Raw genomic sequence first — 24,429 nt, 5'->3', positions numbered from 1 at the left:
TATAGAATGGAAACTGGAGTAAGATTATACAGAATTGATATCACAGGAATGATGCATTGGCAGTGTGAGATCAGATCTTCAAGACACAGGAGGCATACAAAAATAAACAAAATGGCTCCAGTGACAAAATCTATTGTATCTCAAGTTACAGTTACAATGTTGAATACCAGAGCATTGGCCTGGGGCTGTCTCATCCATCATAGTTAGATTTTTGTTTTCCTGATTTAGTGAATGTGTAGAACTAAACCTGGTGAAGGGCTATAGACAGTCCTTCACGTGTGTACACATGGCATTGTCCTGATGTTAGAAACAAAACACAGTGAAAGTAGAGGAAACAATACAGCCAGAGCAGCATATACTTTCATTTACATGATCATGCTGCAAAGAGTCTATAGTAATTGAAGGTAACAGCTGTTTGTGTAACATTCTCTCTCTCTCTCTCTCTCTCTCTCTCTCTCTCTCTCTCTCTCTCTCTCTCTCTCTCTCTCTCTCTCTCTCTCTCTCTCTCTCTCTCTCTCTCTCACACACACACACACACACACACACACACACACACACACACACATAGGCAGAACAAAATAAAATTAAAATAAACACACATGAGCATCTTTATCAACATACTAGTCCAGAAGTGCTACTGTTCGTGTTCAGATCCTATTGTGCGTGTGATATTCGCCGGGTAGTTTCTCACTTCCAGGGCTGGGAGCGGGAGTAGAGTGGAGAGTGGAGAGGAGGGGCTGTGCTGTCTCTCTGCACCGTGCAGCTACTCACCTCTCTGACTGAATCCCCACATTTCTCCACCCTTCATCTCTCAACTTGTCCCGCGCGAGGAGAGGGATGAATGCGTTCGCTTGCGGTCGGACCCGGTAAAATAAAATAAAAAGTGTCCAAAAGAAATGCTTTCGGACCAGGGGAACCGTCGGTAACTGGAGTGGCTCAGGGCGTCGGTGATGTTTGCAATCGGATGACTGCAGAAATTTCCAACGTGTCTGCGAGTCGACAGACAGACCACTACTGCTTTATACTGGTGCGCTCTTGGAGAGGAAGAATGGACACGCGAATGGTTCCTTTTCCAGCGTCCAGCGAAATAGCTCGTTTCGGTTGTTCCAGTTCACTAAACTAGACACAGCTAATTGCCCAAAAAGTGGCGCAAGTGAGAACAGGATTGATTGACTTCATTGATTGTTTTTTTTTTTTTTTTTGCTTGAGGAGGAATTCATGCACCGATAGCTTATACGGGGCCAATATGCCAGAATGGGTCCTCTACAGTATTTGTTTCTCTGTGGACTTCTATACACCCAAACCGACGGTAAGTTTATGAATATTACTAAACGTTATGGTTGAAATGATGTCTTGCCTCACATTTAGAAAAAAGAAAACACTGGGCTGTGACCTGAAGCGCATTCCAGTCATGGTTTTGTCAGTTCCAAGTGCAACACAAAGATACGCTGTGTAGGCTATGGTATCTCACATTGTGTAGCCTACTGTGAATGTGTGGTTTCTCCTAAATTCGTGCTCAAAATGCGTAAATGCACCATGTTAATTCGCCATATCATAGTTGGTTTGGTTCAATCATTCTTGATTCATGATAGTGTACCAGGCCAACTATTTTTATGGCTGAGGTAGACTAAAGTTGCTTATTTATTCATGAAGGCTGCCCTAATTGAACACATTTGTTACTTGAGTACATTCCTTGGCAGCTGTAACATTGCAAGTATTCTTCTGTGGTTTGAAAACGTGTGCTGGCATTAAAAATTGAGTCCAGTTAAAGTTTATTTTATTATTTTTTTGGTAATTTTATAGAAAAGAGGCCCTTGATTATTGATGTTATAATCAATTGCCAGCCCTAGATATCATATACTGGTTGTCTTGTACTTGTGTATTCATTTTGAAGTGTTGAAAACCGTAAATGTTATCAGACTGTGCTCAATGTATTACTGTATGCTGTATTATACCTATGCCTATCGTGGGTCATATCCTAAGTGGCCTGGAGCAAAAGGTTGTTCAAGCAGATAACGGAGCTAACTGAACATGCTGTAGATGAAATACCTTTGTGCCATAGGGAAGATGCTTACTCATATAGCCCGAACAAATGTATCCCTGGCTGCTGCGCCTACAGGTTACTCAAACAATAAATGGTCCAACTGAAATGTAGCTGCACCTCAGATACCTACAATTCTTGACAGGGAGTGCAGTTCTTATCACATAGTGTTTTGTACTACTTGGTCCCCTGCAGCACATAGAACATACATCTGTGTCAGTGGAGTAAATTGAATGCAGGTGTGATCAGCACGTTAAAGTGGGTGTGGATTCAGGTGGTTTCAGGACACTGGCATATACTGCGTTGCCAGTTTGTGTGGTACAACACAACTGTGTAATCTAAAGCACTGCAATGGCTCCACAATTAATCCTTCTGTATTTGTGTGAAGCCTATTATGATCAGTTGGCTGGTTTGGGAACATGATTCCAGGGATGTGTTGATTAGACTTTAAGGTCACGGTGGAGAGTGTGGTTTGTACTGGGCTACTGCTGAACTGTGTCTCTAAAGTGTTGTCCACCCAGCTTTAAATACATAGAGGTTGATCAACACATCTTTGAGACAGTCTCAACAAAATCATTGCATTGGTATGTTATAGCTTGTGCAAAGGGGTAGCTCAATGAACATTTCAGCATTTTTGATTGAGTAGTTCCAACATATGTAAGAAGCAGCACTGATGGTGCCTGCCTGACTATGCCTGTAGCAATGCTGTTGGTAATCCACAATCTATTAGAGGATACTACTGAGACTTTGCAGTCAGGGCACAATACCAAATGTATAACACAAGCATGTATTTTATCTATATGTAAGTCTTTAATCAATATTACTGATGTTCAAATTATCAGGACCTGGACTGGCCTTGACTGACAAGTGCTCTTTGCCTGACAATCTAATGGCTTGTTTTGGGCTATAAGCCAAACTTGAGTTCCTCTGAACTCTTCTGGTAGACTGCTGTCACCTCAAAGTGACTTTTATTAGAGTGGTCCCAGCTTACAAGCCCTAACATGATGTGGAACAACAGCTTATTCTGCAATACCTTCAGCTTCAGCACCATGGACAGATCCCCATAAACGGAGAGAGACACTGGCAGAGAGACAAAGACCAGAGTGTACATGAACTTTCATGCTTCAGATAAGCCACATTTAATTCCCCAAAAAATATATTCTAAATGTATTTTGACCAGTCATACTTATTTTTCAGACTTGAGCCAATTTATCATTCATATTTATAACCTGAGCTGGTTATTTTATGCAGGGCTATTCAGCTGTACAAATGCCAACATTTAATTCAGGACTCGGATATAAAAAAAAAATAATAATTCAAAACGTCAATCCATGTATTCATTTTCTATCCCCAATTATTCATATCCAGGGTCATGGGGTGCTGGAGCATGCATTGCATTGAGCAGAAAGCATGGCACACACACACACACACACACACACACACACACACACACACACACACACACACACACACACACACACACACACACACACACACACACACACACACACACACACACACACACACACACACACACACACACACACCCTGGATGGGTTGCTAGTCCAGAGCTAACAGACTGACAGGACCCCACAGGACCTGCTTCCTGTTAGATGACAGTACCAACCACTGAGCCACCCACAATCTAAATCATCTCATTCCAATTCCATTGTCTGACAGCACAAGTCCCAAACCCGCTGCATTAGCCACAATGGAGACTGGGGTAATGGGGCAACCAATTAGAAAATAAGTCAGTTTTTTCACAAGCTGTGAAAGCGTTTGTTTGTGCGTGATTGTGGAACCACACAAATGCGACTTAAACAAGAAGGGAAATAATATGTACAGGGTTTTTTAAAAGCATGTTTAAAACATAATATATCACCACGGTTTGATGTGTTCCCGCCAGCTAATGGAATGCTGTTTTTCTGTCAACAAACCTCTTAACATTATAGACTGTCACATCACTATTACTCATATTGTGCGGCTTTTTTTTTCCATTTGTTGTGTTAGTAGCAGCCAATCATCCTGGCTGCCTTTGCAATGTGTGTTATTCGTCAGCATCATAGGCAAAAGGAGAGAAGACCTTATTTCATAATTTGTATTTATTTGTAGCGTATTTATTTCTTCACCGTACAACAATCCAAAAAGTCCGTTTTAGTGACTCCAAAATCACATTATAGGTTTGTTTCCATGCAAAAAAAAGGAAGACCTTTCAACGCACATTCTAATGTGCTCATACACCATGACACAGATTAGAGTTGCAATGCTGTCATGTCTGTAAACACAAAACAGTGCCACTAAATTTGGGTCATTTCCCTGTGACATTTAGAGGTGGAATTTGAGAATCATGCAGCCAAATACCATGGATAGAATGAGCATGAGTTAAGGTTGCTAACTGGGTTGCCGTTACAGAAATGATGACGCTATTCCTATGTGGGTATTCTGAGTAAGGCATCCTCAAGATATTTGCTAAGGATTGATTAGCAACTTCTCGGAGGAAAAGTGCATTGTACACTTTGCATATACACACTATTACAGTACAAAGTGGAAAATCTTATGCAGCCGTCGCTGTTCTTACATCCACTGAGACAACATATATTTGATGATGTCAGTTTTTGATGGAACGTGTTAATGAAAAAGCTAATGAGATGTAATCACTCCTCTGCTCCTGTCTGTGAAAGTAAATATGCGAGCCTGAGTGTAATAACACATTGTATAGTGCTGGCAGCCAGTAAGAACCTGCCACCAATCAACTTCCCTTTCAAGGACTGTAATGCAATTATACTTTAGAAGTTCTTTTTCTACCAATCGTGAGTACATTTAGTGTTTACTCACTCTCCAGTTGCAAAATACAGAGCAAAATAATATGAATAAGAGATAGATAACACATTTACGTTTTCCTTTTTTCCAGAGATATGACTCGATATCTCTGTATGTCTTTTTTTAAACTGTTATTCAGCAATGGTAAGGTAATGGTAATTGGATTTGGTTATTTATTCTTGATGATCCTTGGCAGTAAGTGGACGCTCCTTTGCAGTTCTTGCGTTGCACTTTATGCTCTGATTTTCTGTTGACTACGTTTATGTTTCTGTTTCTGTAGGATGCACTCTGTCTGGCCATAGTTAGTGGATTTATCCCAACCATACCGTTGTTGCTGCTGCGGCATCACAATTTAAATGTGTGTTCAATTATTTATGTGTGTGCAAATATTATGGCTACATATGTATAGTGACTTTTGACTCCCTTCTCCTCTCCCTCCCCCCCTTAGGGTCTCGTCTTCGGCAGGAAGACTCCCCTCCCCGCATCGTGGAGCACCCCTCTGACCTGATTGTGTCCAAAGGGGAACCGGCCACTCTCAACTGTAAGGCGGAGGGCCGGCCAAGCCCCACGGTGGAATGGTACAAAGATGGGGAGCGTGTGGAGACGGACCGCGACAACCCCCGCTCCCACCGCATGCTGCTGCCCAGCGGCTCCCTCTTCTTCCTACGCATCGTCCACGGCAGACGCAGCAAGCCAGACGACGGCAGCTACGTGTGTGTGGCCCGCAACTACCTGGGAGAGGCCGTGAGCCGGAACGCATCTCTGGAAGTAGCACGTAAGGCTTTAGTTTTCATATCGCCTATGGGCACACAAAGTTATCTGGCCCTGGCTAGAGGAATCTCTGTGTTGCATGAATGGAAGAAGCGTTATAGGCCTACAGTATGTGTCGTGGTTGGTTGGTAACCTTTAGTGGAGTGAATGAAAATGTGTAAAAAGGTTGAATCTGAGAAAGGTAGAGCCTTTGTTAAATTAGGCATGACATATTTGGGGGCTTTTGTGCTAAAGGATCCACATATAAGATGTCATCTGTCATAATATGAGAAACATCACCTATCCACTGAACCTCCAAGTGTGTGTGTGTGTGTCTGTGTGCCTAGCCGTGTGCACAGCATGTGTGCAAATATGTGTGTGAATATGTTTTTCAGACTGCTAGGGAAAGACCTGTTTGGATGACCTGTTTGAGTAATGTATGGGCCGAGCTGTGAATGGCTCCGGGGAGCGGGAGAAGAAGGGGGCAGGATTTTAACCTAGCTAACTCCCTTTCACTGTTTGGTTTTGGAAAGATGCAGCCTGCTCCCAGCCAGTTCTCTCCCTGTGTGGGAGAGAAGCGCTCTGGGCCATTCGCATTTCCATTATGTGCTAAACTGAGCTGATTTCTTGCCATGAACAAGATACACACACGCTCAGACGCACACACAGAAAAACATGCGCACGCACACACACACACACACACACACACACGCGCACACACACACACACACACACACACACACACACACACACACACACACACACACACACACACACGTCTCTCCTGCTCTCTGTTTCTCATTCTCATGGGTATGTAGTACACATTGATGAGATGTTTTTGAATAACAAAATAGGACCTAATGACTTCACTATGAAATGTACTGTAGATTGTTCTATTAGAAAATGGCGGGACCTCTTCCCATCAGAAATATTGTCTTTACAGTTTGGCGTCAACATTGTGACTTGTGTTGCTCTGTTACTGGCCTTAGAACTGTGATTGGCTATGAGGGGAAATCATAGGAATATGGAGACCATTGAACATAATAGCTACTAGTTCCAGACATAATCTCAGTCCAGACATCCTCTCTTTGTCTTCTTGCATTTTCCATATTAGGCACTTGCATTTCTATTGTCTACTTGTTCCCCTCCTTTCCCTCAAATCAATAGTGGTGAAGCATCCTGGAAATATTTATGCTTAAGGAGATGCTGGTATTTCAGAGGGCTCTGCATACAAATGGTAATGCGTGTTTTTTATGTTCCATTTAAAGAATACAAAATGTGGCTTTTTTTTTGCATAAAATGATTCATTGTGTTTTATTTTTATTAGTACAGGCAATTGATTACAACCTAGTGCCAAAGCTACTATAACAGTGTCCCTGTGCAATATGTCACATTTACATTGCAAATCCTGAACCTTACAGTAGCATTTGAAGATGGTGAATAATTGTCTCTCGCAATGAAACCAAGAGACCCAAAACTGTCGCTATAGTGTCAAGAGACAAATGTTCTAGCCGCTCCACAGATTCCCTTGACTGAATAGAAGCCGACTTTATGAACACAATGACCGTGTCAGAGTGATTTGTTTGGGGGGTGGAGGGGGATTTTCCGGTTCTCCTTAAATATAATAAAGCTCATTTTGTATTTTTTCAAAGAGGCATTCTGAATACATTTTCCCATTAATTGTCACGTTCATTGTAAGTGTAGAAGCTGCAATTATTATTTAAAATTAGTTTTTTTCAAGAGAGTTATGCTACTTGTGTATCAGCAATGAATGCATATGGAGGTGTACAATAACAAACACAGTATACAGTACTGTTGCAAATAAATATGAAGTACATTTGGAATGTGCTTTTATTTACGCTCCCTGAGCCTTGAATGTATCATAGAATACTGAATAGCTTTTGAATCCTTGCTAAAACCTCTTCATGAATGTAAATATTGTGAAGCTACAACCAGATCAATCTTGCTCACTGTACCCACAAATTAGGTCATAACAGTCTTGTGTTTTTGCCAGTTGAAATAACAGACACTAATCTATTTTGTGCCATGTTATCTCCTCTTGTGCAGACGATAGGGTCGATAGGTTTTTTTTCTTCTGGAGCTTCTCTTACCCGAAATAAAAGAGGACCAAGGCAGCTTCTAGTTTTTCTTTGTGTAAATCATAATATCATGGCTACAGGGATGGATAATCGCATGAGTCCTTCAGGGGCTGCAGGATCCTGCCAGTATTGCCGCGGCCAAAGTTGTCATGCGATGGCTGCGGGTGGGAGCAAGCGGGTAGATGAAAGTGCTGTGGGGATGCTCTGAGAGTGAGCCTCGATGAAAAAAAAATAATAGCCTGTTTCCTTGTGGACTTCCGAGTCCACACACACAGCCCCTCGCATTTGTCTAATGGTCTTCTGCATTGCATCTCAACCAGTGGGCTTCTTTGCAAATGTAGCTAACTAGAGGGCTGTTCCCGCTCCCTTGAGTACTTTTGTGCTGTAAAAGCTCAATTTTGGGGATGGTTCGTTGTGCATTTTATGAGCTTCTGTCTGACTGTATTTGAAGAGGCATTATTCATTCCAACACTTCAAGCAACTTGAGATGGTAGCAAAGCTTAAAATATGTAAATTGTGTAGATAGGCCAGACAAAAACTGCAGCTGGCAGCTGGGCACAAGCAAATAACAAAACCTCATAGCATTTGTTTGTCTTATAAATGAACCAAGCTTTTTTAAAGAAACACTTCATTCGAGATAGTTGATTTTGCATTCAGGTTGCACAGTGTTGCTCATAACCAAAAATCAATGGACAGTGACCTTGCAAAATCATATTGATTGTCTTTTGTTGGTTTGTATCTTCTAACTTGGCTATTGAGAGGTGAGATAGGGAAAAAGTAGATTACACCAAAACAAACATGTCAAAACACACCCATCATTTCTAATGAGGTTAAGCCTACCATGTACAGTATGTATTTCATCTTGTTTTTTGATTTATTCAACAACACATTTGTTACTTTTTCAAGTTATTTGTCACAATTACGCTTGTTCTTTATGTGTTCAATAATTTCCCTTCAGGCTTATCCCTTCAACACAATTGTGATGTCCATTAAAACAGAATTACCATATTTCCATAAGCAATGGCATAATTATTTCATACTTTGAGCAGACTGTACATATTTAACAGAATGGAGGATTTACTGGGTAGCTGGTTTACATTGAACACGTAGCATGCTTTAGTTGCAAATGGCTGAACTAATCCTTGAAAATAATTCTGTTTTTTCTCACACTGAAAAGAAAGAAAATAAAGGGGAACTAGGGATAAGAACATTTGATCCAAGGCCACACTGTATCCGCTGATAGACCATCTCTAGGCACAAAGGTGAAGTAGTCTCACCCTTGTTGAAATTTTTATTTCCTGCACAGTCTTGTCAGGGGGCCTGTTTGATACAAATGATAACACCAGCCATTTTCTAGCAGACAATGAGGCCATGTCTGTTTATTATTAGAAGGTGTTGTATTATTGCGCTTGATAAACAAGGACTGATTGTGTTTTTTCTCGTATACTGTTGCAGCATGCCACTCGTTTCTCACACCCATGTATGTCATTTTAATAATCAACAACAGTCACCTGCTGTCAATCGCGCAATGGCCAACCACCGAGACAGACTTTCAAATCTACAGTCTGTTTATCAGATGCTATATACAGCTGAGCCACTAACAACTGTGTGACCTCCAGGCCACCACCAGTGGACTGGCACTAATCATAAGAGTGAGTGGCTGTTGATGGAATTAAAAGAGCTCCCTCCAACTATTAAGAAGAGAGACATAAATAGTGATGTGTTGAAGGGAGGTGTGGGTGGAGGGGCGGCAGCGGCGGATGCAAGGGTGTTCATTAGTGCAAAACTCAAGAGCAAGATGTGTCTCTCTCTCTCTCTCTCTCCCCTTCTCTACTCTGTTCGACTGTGCTAAGTGAATTAGAAGTATAGTCACTCCGCCAGACAATCATCAATTAAATCCTCCCCTGCTTACAGGCAGCCAAAGTACGCAGCCACAATGCTAAAATAAATCAAGCGTCTGGATCGTGTTTTGTTAGTGCATTGGGGTAATTATTTTGATGAGAAATTGAAAATACTAGACATTTATTTGACATGTTAGTAGAAAGAGTTGAATTATAGGGCTTTAGATTCATTCTTTGAAGTACAGCTGTGGCTTCCGAGCCAAGATTCCACATAAAAGGAGCATGTCATAAATAACTCATAACTTTAAACACATTTTGTTACTAGGCTACAAGTGCTTGTCATGTAAATGGAGAGGAAATACCTCACACAGTATACACTGGAAGCAAAAATGTCGGATGCATGGTGCAAGAAGAAAATGCATTAGTAATTTCTGTCACGGTCAATCCATGTTAAGTTGTTGAGCCGACCAAAGTACATTGAGATCCATAGAGCCATGCTGCCAACATAGCTAACATTGAAGCATGGCTAAATACTGATAGGGGTATATGAGAAACTGTTTTTGTTTGATTTTGTGTGGTTTTGTCTTTTGTCAGAAGGGTATAGCAGCTCTATATCAGTTTCTTGATAATGCAATAGATATGTCAGTTAGATTGTTTCAGTAGGGGTGACTCACCGCTCTCTTGATCTTGGTGAACTTCAAAAAGTCTACTCCCAGTATACTCGCTGAATTAATGATGAGAGAGAGTGCTGTTTTTTGTTTTGTTTTAACAACTTGCCTAGAGTTTAATTGCCTTTGCACATGTTGCCAACACAATTCATTTGATATACATTCACAATTGAAATATTCTGCTGCAGCAACAACAGCAAAAAGAATATGCTACCTGCACATCTCTGATTGTTCATTAAAAAGAGCAAGGACGGATTCAAATTTGGAACACTAGTTGATTAACTAATATGATTAGTTCTCAACTCTGAACAAATGCAAAATACCCTATGAAAAAGCAGAATGTGAATTTATAGAGTAATTAACATTATTCAATTCAGACCATAAAGGTTCCCAGAAAATTATCAAAAATTGGCCTACATGCTTCTGCCTTGCCTATTGTCTGTTGAGAGAACATCCTCATCCTCATTTAATGTGTGTCACTGTGTTCTCGTAAGTGGTATTATTTTGAGTCATCCAGGACTGAAGATTATGCACAGCAAACAATAGTAGCCTAACTTGCATAATGTATCCCCATCTCCCTATTTCTGCTTTACAACTTGCATACACCAAGTGGGTTGTGGATACAAAAAAGTATGTGTGTTTTGGTCAAGCATCCAGTAGATCTAGGCCTCGGTTCTGGGTAGGTTATTTGTTGATTTGTGGTACCAGAAATGAGGTTGTGGTCAGCCATCAATATTATGAAGCGCCTAGTTAGCGCTATAGCTTTGAAAAATGTAGTACAGCACTTACAGTAAGGTTCAGTAGAGTGTCTACTGGGAGGCACTCTCTGGTGTTTTGGAAAGTGGCAATTTGCCATTTATCGTGCAATTTACTCTTATCCATTGACAACATCCAAAGTTAGTGCCTGCCAGTGCTTGTGTGTTCCCAGGCAGATTGTCAATGTTTTCTGTGAGTAGAGAGGTTGGCCACATTACACCATCTGTTGCCAGTCCAACAGCCCCCCCTGTGTACTTATCCCCTGTTTGCTTTCCTTTAGTTAAGCTGGTATGGAGTTTTCTTTTAATGCAACTGATTAGAACTGATATTTCTCAGCTGTTGAGGTATTGAGTGTAAGTTTTCATTATTTTTGTCATTTGTACACCTTCACCATTGGCAGTCCCTTTCATATGTCGATGTTATAAAGACTGTGTATACTGATTGATTTAAGTTGATCAGTTGCCTAATACTGTTTCAATTGTGATGCGACGGAAACACAATTAGCCTACATAGTGTCTAATCTGTGGTGTTCTGGGTTTTGATAAATGGGAGCGAAACAGCATTTGGCCATTTCACTAAAGCGGAATAATGCTGATACCTAATGGACACATTAAAGCACAAAAACTGCCCTATTGGGCAAAATCAGTGACATTTTAGAGATGCTGTATGCAAACTTCACATCAAGTAGCTTCCCCCTTCATGATAAGGTTAAGCACGTATTTCCGAATATGGGTTTGATGGGTTTCTACAATAGTCGGATTTGTGGTTTAAAGAGCTATCAATCAAGCTCACATACCCAACTTCTAAGACGCGTTAAGCTGTCAATAGACCTGCACTTCAAGAGCATTATTCTTTAAAAAGCCTGGGAAAAAAGTGCGGTACATCACAATCCTCCACCCCACCCCCATCAGCCCATATCTCTGATCACATTTTTTTGTTACGGTCTAGCATTTTGCAGCACATAATCAGATTTGAATTTCTTGTGTGCCAGCAAGCCACACAAAACCATTCTCAGCAGATATGTTAAGGCAAATCAAAACACAGCATTAAACGGAGCAAAAATCCCAAATTTTACCCGAAGGTCCACGTGCCCAATTAATGTTCCTTATCAGCTTGATGTTTGTTGTTTATGTCGTGGCTAGTTTTATCCGTTTAATCAGATAGTGTTGCTCTGGGTGGTCAGTAATAAGCACTGCTAGCCTTTTTGGTGTATCTCCCATTTACTGTTGTTGACAGGGCTGTTGGGAGAAGAGACAAAACCCTGAGCTCTTACAATTAGGCAGCAGAGGAAAGAAAATCTGCTGTGCCCCTAGAGCTTTTATGTGTTCAGACAGAGTTGAACTTTTGGCAACTCTGGGCATGTGGAGCTCTTGTTTAGAGTCACACCACAAAAACACAAAAAGGCTTTTAACATTTATCTTCTTTTTATTGATTTGCCAAATAAATAACAGTTACAGTACAAGACCTGTTGTTTTCACCGTTGACAGGTTAGCATGTTGCTTTCAGAATAACTTTAATCCTGCTATAATGAGGTGTATTGGGCTGAATATAATAGAATCATGATGACAGATGACGATAGCGAGCTGTTTGCTGCATGTGTTTTTGTGACTGATTCAGTTGCAACTCTGTGTTTTTATTTAACACATGAAGTCAAATGTATCATAATGTATACTATAGTTGACTTCCATCTGTGTACTCACCCCATTTAGAGCAGTAGAATCCCAATGGAGACACACACACACACACACACACACACACACACACACACACACACACACACAATTGGTGCACACTAGCTGAAATTGCTGGCATGGTTGTGGTTGGCTATAATAGCTTTTTTATTTGCCTGTGATATCACTGATGAAATGGCAACACAACCGTTTGAATAGCTCAGGAAGTGTCTTTGTTTTCACACTTTGTTATGTGGTCTTTGTACCAGTGTGAGGCAATAATAGAACAACGACAGTCATATTGGAGATTTATTTCCCTCTATTAAAGTTGTGCTAATACCTATAACATTGCAAATATAAAGAGGGCCAGGCAAGCAAGTGGAACTAATGTATGCATATTTTTTTGGCTGAAGACGATAAGGGGCTAGCATCTGGTGCTAACTGGACCATGCTCCCTCCTTGGAGGTCTGTGCATTACGAGGCTGGGTAAGTTAGCTAAGGGCTAGCATCTGGTGTTAATTGGACCATGCAAACACCTTTAAGAGCTCTGGTGCACTTTCTTACAGTTGGTTGGAAGAAACATATGCCTGGTGTGAAGAAGCATACTAACTCGATTAACTGTGTTGGAGCTTTGTGATTATTTTATTTTAGAAACAGCTGTAGGTATGTGTTAATTCAATATAAAGCACAACATGCTACATTTTAGAGTAAGCTAAATTGGTGTATTCTAATATCCTTCTTCCCTCGTGGATGTACATTAAAAACCCCTCTCAGTACAAAGTAGTATAGTAGAACACCAACTTTAACCATGACCTCAGTAATAAACATATATAATTGAAATAACACGTTCACAACAATGTCACCAAACATTGAACAACAAGAGCTTCTTGAAGATAGCTTTTACTGGGGGACTGTTGTATTGCATTAGTTTGACAGGTGTACCTAATGAAGTGGCGACTGAGTTTTTCCATTATGCCCTGTTAAATGCTTTTAGGAAGTCATGTCATTCATGTCATTCATCTTCATATCTGGCATCAATTAGAGTTGGCGGTGATGCTTTGGCAATGGACTTCAATTTGAATTTGACTTTTCATTTTAAAGGTCTCCATTTAGCACTTTAGCATTTCTCATATTTCTTTATAATAATTCTACTCATTACAATTCTCTCCTACAAGATGATGTGTATGTAATTTGAGTTCCAATTTCAATAATATGCCAACTCATCAGTACATCTCTTTCGGCCATCAAGGAAGAAATGATCATTTCCATCATTGGAAATTATGATGAATAATATTTCTTGGTGAGCAATTTTCCATGACAATAACTATAGATATATAAGGGGGCGCCCTTAGCTCAGTTGGTAGGGCGTCCCCCCATGGGCCTCGGCCAGCAGCGGAGCCGGGTTCGATTCCAGCCTGTGGTCGTTCTCTGCATGTCACTCCCCTCTCTGCCCCATTTCAACTCTGTCTCTACACTATCAATAAAAAAGCATAAAAATGCCCAAAAAATATCTTGAAAAAAACTATAGATGTATACGTAACTAAATATTTCTGTTGAGGTTCAATGTTCTGCTCAAATCGTTTGTTTTTTTGTCTTTAACTATCATATAAATAATAGAATCATCTTGCTGTACAGTTTTATTAAATGCATCATCAAGTTAGGGGATTTGAGTGGAAGTCTTACAAAATAAAATTAATTTTCTAAATTAAACAGTGTAGGTCCCCGATGAAATGCAAGACATGACATTATCAACTCAAATATGCATGTCTCAATTGAAACTAGACAGGGCTGAATATACTTTCAACTCCAGTCCAATGACAACAGAAAGCCAGTGCCATTCATTATTTTAACAGCAGTTGTGTTTAGGAAGTCACTTGCAAAACTCTGATAAAGATCCTATTGGGTCAAGCTGCTCCCGTGCACCTGTCATAGCCTTTGACTGAGGATCCCTGTAATGAATAAACCAAATATTCCTCTCTGCCTGGGGTTGCCTGCCCGTAGATTGAACATCTTCCAGCAAAACAGTATGAAAGGGTTCAAGCTGCCAGCTATCTGACAGACAGCGCCTTGCATACAGTGAGGAAAAAAATATGTATCCAGGTGTTTTAAATATGTAACTGCCTGATATGTTTAAAGTCTAACATGCTATGTTATGCTTAACAGAGACATTTTATAATTTTCTTTTGTTCGTACATATTTTGTCTGGGACTTGGCAAAGACCACGCTACGCACCGCCATACCTTCCTTAGGTAGCATATTGTGATGCCGTACACAGTACATTATCGGCCATAATTCAACGCAGTCGTGTTTCAACATTTGTATTTGAAATATGGCCATACATCTCCTTTTAGATGAGTTGGCGCTGGCTTAAGCTACTCCATTAGCGGACCTTGAATGAGGCCTTCACACTATTACTGGTCCAGCTGTAACTTATTGCTGCTGTCATCCATGGAAAAACTGCAGCTGGGTGGAGCCTTCTGTTTTCTGAAAGTCACATTCAGCCACGTTTTATAACCATGAAGTCTGGTATCAATATTAGTATGCACAAAGGGAGTATAATCAGAAAAAAAAGAGAACATTAGTACTAATCAAACAGACCGCAAGCATGCCCGTGTGCTCGTATTACATATATATGTGTGTCTGTGCGTAAGTGGTCTAATTGTGTGTGCATCTGAGTGTGACGAAGCCAAGTCATGTGTCTCTCAGCAAAATGATAATGGTTCATAATTGTTGCTATGCAGCAATTGATGTGCAATCTCTGCATAAAGATTTGTCTTGGTGTGTGGGTAGAAGGGCATCTTAAAGGCAGATTTGCTACTAATGGAAAAACAAAAACAACTCCAGGGCCTGTGGCGCATTCACAAGCAGTTGTATTATAATGTAGTATTCTGCATTATTACCTGGTATACTAAGCTGAACTGGAAGCCACATACTGGGTTAAAATATCTTACATTTTCAATGGTGTACCACAACTAATTTGAGTGAGCTTATCCACTCCCCTAGGTGGGTCTCCAGTCTGGGCTGGGGGTGATGTGAGTGAAGAACATCCACCAGCCAGCCAGCCAGCCAGAGGGGCTCTGCGGTTGCTTTATTATTCATGTTGCCTACCCAACATTCCACCAATCTAGGCCAAAGCCGCTGCTCTAACTGCTAAGTGTCACGTTCCAGACATCCTTTTGTCCTCTCCTTCACCTCTATCACATCAATTTGGCCCATGAATCGTAGACAAGCCCCATCTGTGGTATATTCTCTGATTCACAAGAAAGTGGAGAGTGCCCCAACTAGGGAAGCAATAGGATGACTTCAGACTTCCCCGCTGTACACCTCAGTGAGTGAAGAGGAAATGGGGGAACATCCGGAAGTTTGATTAATTCATGAAATCTGCTGAATGTAGTATCTTTCCTTTTATCCAACCCCCCATGCCTATACCTACACACTCAAGCATCTGCTTCCTCAAGCCTTTAACCTGGGTCAGGTTATTCCATCAATAAATGCTCTACACAAGGCAGACTGATCACTATTCTCAAACACATCCTCAAAGTGCTGCACACCGGTGTGGGTTCTCCACCGTTGTACAGGATGTAAGTGCAATAAGGCAGCAGAATACAATTCCTTCCCCGCTGACACGTGTCTGATTGTGGCAATAGTTACCGTTGGTGTTTCAAAGGGCAAAGGGGGTGGGCTGGATGTCAGATTTAGAGCCAGTGTCACCGGCTTCAAGTGATGTGTCTGATAATAAATCAGCTGCTAACTTTTCTGCACTGCGCACCTTACTAATCAGAACCTTCATTTGCCTAACACCACATACAATTGTATCTCTTTTTTATTCTGCCTTTTATGGCCTCACATTCTCCTGGCACCTTTCATACTCCCATAGCATTGTCCTTCCTAGATTGCTGCATCAATCAAGTCCCTTCAACACACTCATACATTTTGTTATTTGGTTTCATTTTCCAAACCCACAGACCGACCGTGTGTTCTGTGATCCTTTAGCTGTGATATTTGCTTCATTTGTTGGCAGTATTTACAAACGCATTTTAGATTCTTGGTTGTTATTACGGATGTGGTTCCTCATGTAATTTTGTGCACTGCTATACTATGCTTCATTTACTGTACGCTGTAAGGACTCTTAAATCCTTCACTGCAGCTGTAGAAATGCCTTATCGGAATTACAAGTGATAGGAAGCACATGGCGGGAGCTACAAGGGGCCTGTATGAGCTTAACTACTTACTTAAAGACACTTTACACTAGTTCACTATGAAAGATGGCATACCGTGTAATTGCATTCGGTGTAGAAGTGAATTCTTTTTTTGACTTGTACTTTTGAGACAGGCTCTTCCTCTCACCACCAGTGTTTATTTCAAATCAAAGAGACTTGCTTGGTTGCTGTATATACGGTAAGAACTTGGAAACTGTAGTCTGAATTGGGGGCACGTCGACACAACACGGTTAAGTGTTTGTTGCACGAGGTCTGCATTTGGTCGAACACGGGAGACACAACACTTTTGTCATTTCCCATTTTTCCCCTTTTCCTCACAGAAACCCTTTTGTACTGGGAATATACCGATGTCACAAGATAACAGCCCTTACCAAGACCAAATGTATATCCATCACGAAACGTCTGATTTGAATGAGTCACTGTTATCGAGCCAGGCTATAAAAAGGATACATACAGGTAACATCCATTGAATCGAAGGGCAACAGTGTGGAAGGTATATAGTTTTAGAACTGCTCTTGTGTGTTTTCTGTGTACAGGATAATGCTCTCATGGTTAGTGGGTTAGCTTGGTCTCATGCTCCACTGGTTAATGTGCACTAGTCCATTGCCGCAGATGTTGTCCGCACGGGGACAGGAAACCGAGGAGTGACCAACTGAGAGCTCTGCGTGAAGGGAAGGGAGGGCTGGACAGTGTGTGCCACAACAGATGTTACCAGCCTTTGTGCATTTTGTCATCTGGGCTTTAATCTGGTCAGTGAAGGGCATTAGAGTATATAGAGAAGGCAACGGGGAGGGACTCTGCATGCATGCATGGGGGACCCCAGCTGTCTGCGGCCCTTTGAGAAGATACTACTACTACCACCAAATCCTAAATTCACTCCCACGTTCAAAACTGTATAGTCGAAATCCATACCCGCGAAACACATGTAAAGTACCCGACCAAACGACGGCACACACACACACTTTGTAATTGGCTGAGAATTAGGGCACATGGTTGCATTGTTGAACCTGTGGAGATTACGCATTATGCTTGAATCTGTGTAGATTATGCAGCGCCCGGGATATTATGCCTCCATTTTCTCTGATTGCCTCTGTATTACAATGTGTCTGCCTGCATGTGCTCATTTCATCCCTAATATTTTGCCTTAGACTCTCTCCTCCTCTGTCGTTGTGCACCCTGTAAGACTTACTTCTCCTTCCCTTTCAAACTCTCCTCTTCACCCCCACCCCCTCCCATCCCTCCCTCCTTAGGGCCTCTGGCTGTCTCCCCACAAGTGATGTTCTCCTGGCCAGATGATGCATGCATATCTCTCTTGTGTCTCCTTGACGCTAACTCACGTCGACGTTTGCACGGCATTGTGGGGATTATGCTCTCGGTCATATTTTTTGTAATGATGAAAATGATGATGGTGATGAGGATTCAGGGAGTGTTGATGGTGGTGTGTGTGTGTGTGTGTGTGTGTGAAAGGGGGGCGGGGGCAGTTCTATTTTCTGCCCTTGTCTTTTCTTCAATAACAATCAGTGCAGTGAGATGAGATGGGATGATGGGCGTTCACACAAAGTACTGAAGGAATAACAAGTTTTGTTTTTGAGTCTGGATGGGTTCATTTTCACTTTCTCGTGAGCAACACCCAGCAGTCTGCTACACGGAAAAAAAATCTCCATTAGGTGTCGTGCATCACTTTGGAAATTTAAAATGCACAACTTTCACACCTGCTCATGCTGCCTTCCCTTTTTTTTGGAAGACTGAAGTCAGAACTGGGAGTGACGTCACTGCTGAGTTGTGTGGGAAATTACATGAAAGCATGAACGTTCGTCTTTAGCAATTGCCTTATGTTAGACATTGTTAGCACACTGTATGTTGTATTTTGTGCATACACGTATCGTAGCAGCATGTCTATAAATAGAAAATAAGCAGTACCATGTGTACAGGCGATTAAATGTGACAAAAAAAATAGTTAAAAACCTACTTCACCGGTGGGAATATGAAGGTGTATTGAACTCTGAGATCCCATTTAGTATAAATGTGCAAAAAAAATTGAAATTGGTTCATCCTAGCCTGAGAAAAGGCAGAAAGAGTGTTTTATGGTCTCACTGTCTAACCCTAAATTTGTCTTACTGTGACATCACAGTAAGAAAAATGTAGGGTTAGGATTAATAGGACAGCTGGGCTAAGGGAAGACTGAGGGAAGACTGAGGGAAGAAAAACCTAATTCATTATATTATAATAGTGATTTTATAATGATAGAACGCCGGTTCCGTATGGGTGAAGTATTCCTTTAAGTTAATTAAGTTCAGTTAATTCAATGTTTAGTCAATTTACACAAGGCACACTGACATTTGCCTCTTCACATATCTACAGAAGTAGTTCACATGTTCTATTATCAAATGTTTCACTGCTGTTCACGTGATGAGCACCCATGTTGAATGTTGAATTTGGGGTTGGCGAGGTTTGTCAGAGTTTCCGAGTAGGAATTCCGACTTCAATGGAGCGTTCCAACTTTCTACTCGAAAATTCCGACTTCCCAGTTCAACCGGAGGGCAGCATAATCCCTGTGTTGTCTGTTTCTTTCTCGTCAAGATATATTTTTTTTTGTCATCTCGTGGACAACTACATGAATACTATATCCAGTCAACAAGAAGTTGAAACCATTCAAAGTAGAGTAGTTTTTTTTCTCGCAAGTGCACTAACAAGGGGAAATGTGTTCTCAGCAAAAAAAACAGAGCGGGACGGAAACAGAAAGGATAAATACATTCAGGGTAAGAGGGAAGGGTATGATTATTGGTATAACCCTGGAGAGAGAGGATGTGATGGGGGCATGGCAGCCTCTGCCCCCAAGAGTGTCTCCTCTGTGTGTGTGTGTGTGTGTGTGTCTGTGTGTGTGTGTGTGTGTGTGTGTGTGTGTGTGTGTGTGTGTGTGTGTGTGTGTGTGTGCGTGTGTGTGTGGTGTCTGTGTGTGGTGTGTCAGGCAATATATTTGTGTATGTCAGAGTTGAGACCGAGATGCGGGTGGGAGTGTGCACATTTCAGGGGACTTGCCTTGTATGCAAAGCTGTATGTCAGTGGATGGAAGAGTGATTCCTTCACAGTCTTCGCTACACCCTAATTAATCTGCTTAAACCTGCTAGGCCTGTCTCCAGCACTCTTACACATCAGAAAAAAAGCTGGGCTTTGAATCCGAGCGGGATTTTCTCCATGGATGCCAGTGGAAAAAATCGCTCAAGCCCCCATAGCTGACAGCTTTCTGTCAGAGTGTGCAGAAATGCATATAAAGTAGAGAGACACACATACACCTCATCATTTCCCTGTGAAGGATGTTGGACGGGGAGGCTGTTGTCACAAGGGGTCATGAAGCCCCCGAAACAATCAGATTGTTGGTATTTTATTGCCTGCCTGCATCCTTCCTCTACCCCATTGGATAACATACGCTTCCGTAGCCAACAACAGATGAAGCAATTTATGGTCAGCAGTGTTCTTTTAGCCTTGCCCCGGGCTATGGCTGTGATCCTGGCCTCACACTAATACCAATGACAAAAGGGTGACAAGTCATTTTTTTTGTCTCTTTCATTGCCAGTACTGTGGTAAACAATTCTCAGGGAAATAGGAAAAAATTTAGAACATAATGTCAACTATTTGTGAAAGGTGTTGTGAGGATATGTCCAAATTTAAATCCTACTTTCTCACCTAAACACATTCAAGTTTGGTAAGCAACGGTTTTTCAAAAGTTTTTCCATAGTGCAATGTCTAAAGCACCTGCTACAGAGTAACAAATCATTTGACTCTGTATTTGGAAAACTATACTTTGCAACAATATTTAATGACATATTTGACCTACCCATCAACTGGTATTGCTGATCTAAATACGATTAGATCTTTTGGGGATATACTTCTTGGCTATATTTTATATTTTATATTTTTTTAGTTGTTTGCCTGTTCTGTGGATTTTAAAATGAAATATCTCTTTTGACTATTGCTGGAGAACCTGGGGTATTAGCTTTCATTCTCTTGAGCTACCTAAGACATAGTATTTCTTAATTTATACTAGAGTCAGACATGTAAGTGCTAAGGCTTTTTAATATTTCTTTCAATTAAGAATCTAATATATCATCCACGTGAAGAAACAGTTGTTACATGTCCATTCTTATGGAAGGAATGCAGGTACATAGTCTTTCGGGGCTCCATTCATGTAATTTAATAAGCCAAAAAGCACTGTTTGTGTGGATTAAAGACATGTATTTATTTAGCAGCCTGCTTTGCTCACTGTGTGCTGAAATAACAATACCTAAAAGGAATAGAAAAGGAGGACAATAAATAGGCTGGAGACAAATGTGATTTTTCTGCTTTTCAGTTTTGAGTTGCGACTTGGAATATATCTAATAAAGCATGGGGTGCTTTTATCTGTGATCAAATGAATGTCCACATACAATTCAGTGTATTCAAGTGCAATTGTTGTCTATTTCTTATAGTGGACAAAGCCTGCGCTTGCCAATGTATTAGCTTGATTAGGAAGTAGTAGGCCACCAGTTAGTTCATCATAAAACTGTGGCGGAAAATCTTCTGCTGGCCAAAATGACATTATAGACAAAACTTAATCAAGATAAGTGTGCCGTGCTCTTACTGTACATCATGGCTGATCAAAGTTTAATTTATCTAGGCCACCAAAGTGCAAAAATGCATTTTAAAAGGACAAGCACATGGTGTTTTAAGTTGGCAAATATAGTGGGTTCCATAAATCTTTCATAAATCATTCAAGCAATTCAGCTACCTTATGTTAAAGTGGAAATATAAGCTATTGGTCAGATAAAGGAGGAATAAAAAGATCATAAAGATAAATGCATTACTACAGAGGACTCCAGGAAAAAAAAAATGTATATATTAAATGTAGGATGTCAATGTTGGGGCAACAGGAGCTCCAGATACTCTTGACATAATTTAATAGACAGGGACTACTTTTTTTTATCCATGTAATGTAATCATCACCCTCCATATTTGGACTTTCTTAATACATTTTGCCTACTATTCTCTGTCCAAAACTCTCAGCAAAAGTTGAGAGTGGCGTGGAAAAGGCTGACTGAAGTGGTAGAGACAGCAGTAATAGTCATAGAATTTGCAATTCAGAGTAAAAGTTAGTTTGAGTTCAAAGAGACCCTTTCCTAACTCTCCCCAGCCTGGTTCCGGTTGCCTCAGATAACCAGCTTCTTTCATTACTTAGATACAACTATATCCTGGTGCAGTCATACACACAGGACATTTTTCAACATCAAATATGAATTTATTTCTTATCTGTTTTCATTTTTGCATATTTTATTAAATTACGTCACGGTTTTCATTAAATATTAAAAATATTTGATTTGTTTATTGAAATATGGTACTTAGTTGAGTGCCCTGAGCCACACTGCCACAGACGTCTTAAGTTTAAAAGTTCATAAATACCTAGTACTTTAATAGACATAGAAACATTTATAATCCTGCCAAAGCTGAGTAGGAAAGGGAACATTATAACTAACCAAAATAATAATCCAGAGAAATTGAGTGTTTGAATTCAAAATATATTTTGCAATGGAGTGACTTATATATCGTAGCCCTGCTTTGTATCATTTTGATGTGATCTGATGCTTGGATTTTGTTTGATCAGACTTGTAGCTGCTTCTCACATTTGAACAGTGAAATCAAAGCCGTCCGCATATCGTCAGGGGCAGATTTCTTGTCCATTCTGAAGGTGAAATACATTTTACCACAATTCCACAGAACTACATCCCTGGTCTTATGCACCAAATGGTTTCTGTTGTTTCTTAATACTGTGTGAGCAGCAGGATTTATTTTACCGTACCAACTCTTTATTTGTTTTAATCTATTTTTATTTTGCTCATTATTATTTCATATCATTTGGAGAGCAGTTGCGTTGGCAGTCCGTTTGTTTCTTCTCTTCTAACAGCTGCTCTCAAGAGCAGATCTTGGTCAGTGTGGAGGAAATGTTTAATTCCCTTGAGAAATGAAGAAATGAATCATTCATATAACATCCAGAACAATAAAAAGACATCCCACATACTGAGCTAAATGAACAGTAAAAAAAAAAAAAACAAGTATGTAGAACTGCAAACATAACCTTGTTAAAATGGTTGACCTTTGCAGAGGCAGTTTTCAAAAGAAATCTCAACTCAAGGTACGCCTACTCACTTTTTTCTAAAGCTTGTTTTCTTTCAGTTTCCATGGAACTGTGGAGTGATGCTAGAGAGTTAATCCATACACATGCACTGCCTTGTGTAATACAAACACACATGCAAACCTACACTACACATTATGCACACCTGTGCTTGTGAAATGCACACCCATTTACAGTGAAAGGACAGGCAGTGATGTTTTAATTGGACTTAGAGGACGGATGCTGAAACAGAACAATCCCAGAACGAACCTCCGACTTCTATGTTTGCTCAATAAATCCCTGATTGGCGCTAATTGCTTGTGGAAAGTCTTTCTGAAATAACACAGTGGATAGGATGTAGGCTGAACGTGCTTGGCTAGTGTCTGCCATTCCTTTAATGCCCTCTTCCTGCCAAAAACAAACCAAATATTTGATGACAGAGTGTTTAATTGCCTCCTCTCTCTGTCTCACTTCTTCTGTCCCCCTGCCTTTGATTAACAAGCATAGACAGGTGCATTCTACGTCGATGTGGGCGGCATTGAGATTTACATTCACACACACACACACACACACACACACACACACACCACAGCTTATACATTAACGCTGCAATGGACGTACTAAATCACTAATTCACCATCCAACCAATCGTACTCGCTGTTCTCGAAATCATTGGAACACTCTGGTCCCGGCCTCACTCTGCCTGCTATTAGCAGCTGTTTAGCAGGCAGAATAAACTAGTGAGCTAATGATTAGAATGCATCCGCGGAATCTGAACTCTATAGCACCGCATTTAGCAACACTTAATTAATCTTAATGGATTCTGAAATAAGCCGGCCAAAAGAAAAATATCTTTATCCATAAATTACTTTTGTCTGTTCCGTATAGCACACGTTGCCACAAAGCACTCCTTGGGGAACGCTTTAACTCTCGCGCATTAACGTACAGTATATGCGCGTTGTGTAATATGTGTGCAAGCGGAGACACTTAGAGCAGACACTAAAACACACACACACACACACACACACACACACACACACACACCCTCTCCCACATAAAAAAAGAAGTTCACCACCATGCATATTAGCTCCTTAAATCAACCTCTACACAAGTTCTCCCTGTATTATCATCTTCAGCTCGCTCTTAAATGTGTCTTTTCTTACATCGTAACTCTGAAAATCTGCTTACCATGCAAAAGATCATGAGACTTGGGGACTGAACTATTGCAAGTAAGTTTTTTTTAAAGGGATGCCATTTAAATTTAGTGTTGGAAGTTGAAGGAAAGGTTTCAGCAAGTGGTATTTGCAGGAATCTTTATTTGCTTACATATTTGTGTGTGTGTGTGTGTGTGTGTGTGTCTGTGATTGTGTGTTTGTGTATGTGCCAGTGTATTTGTGTCTGTGCCTATGCTTTGTATGTGTG

General features: G+C 40.7%; 1 protein-coding gene across 1 annotated transcript in view; it reads left to right on the top strand.

Annotated features, from left to right (window-relative positions):
* Window positions 1-1,192: 1,192 nt before the first annotated feature.
* The window catches only part of LOC307261038 (roundabout homolog 2-like), a gene marked incomplete at its 3' end in the record, with an annotated part of 92,473 nt that continues 69,236 nt past the window's right edge, over window positions 1,193-24,429 (top strand). The window contains exons 1-2 of the mRNA XM_080041475.1: window positions 1,193-1,309; window positions 5,310-5,636. Coding sequence (XP_079897601.1) covers window positions 1,255-1,309; window positions 5,310-5,636 — 382 coding nt within the window. The 5' untranslated portion in view covers window positions 1,193-1,254. The remainder of the gene's footprint in view (window positions 1,310-5,309; window positions 5,637-24,429) is intronic.

Source organism: Ammodytes marinus, assembly GCF_949987685.1.
Source record: "Ammodytes marinus genome assembly, chromosome: 14".
Lineage (NCBI taxonomy): Eukaryota > Metazoa > Chordata > Actinopteri > Uranoscopiformes > Ammodytidae > Ammodytes > Ammodytes marinus.
This window is presented reverse-complemented; position numbering and strand designations above follow the sequence as displayed.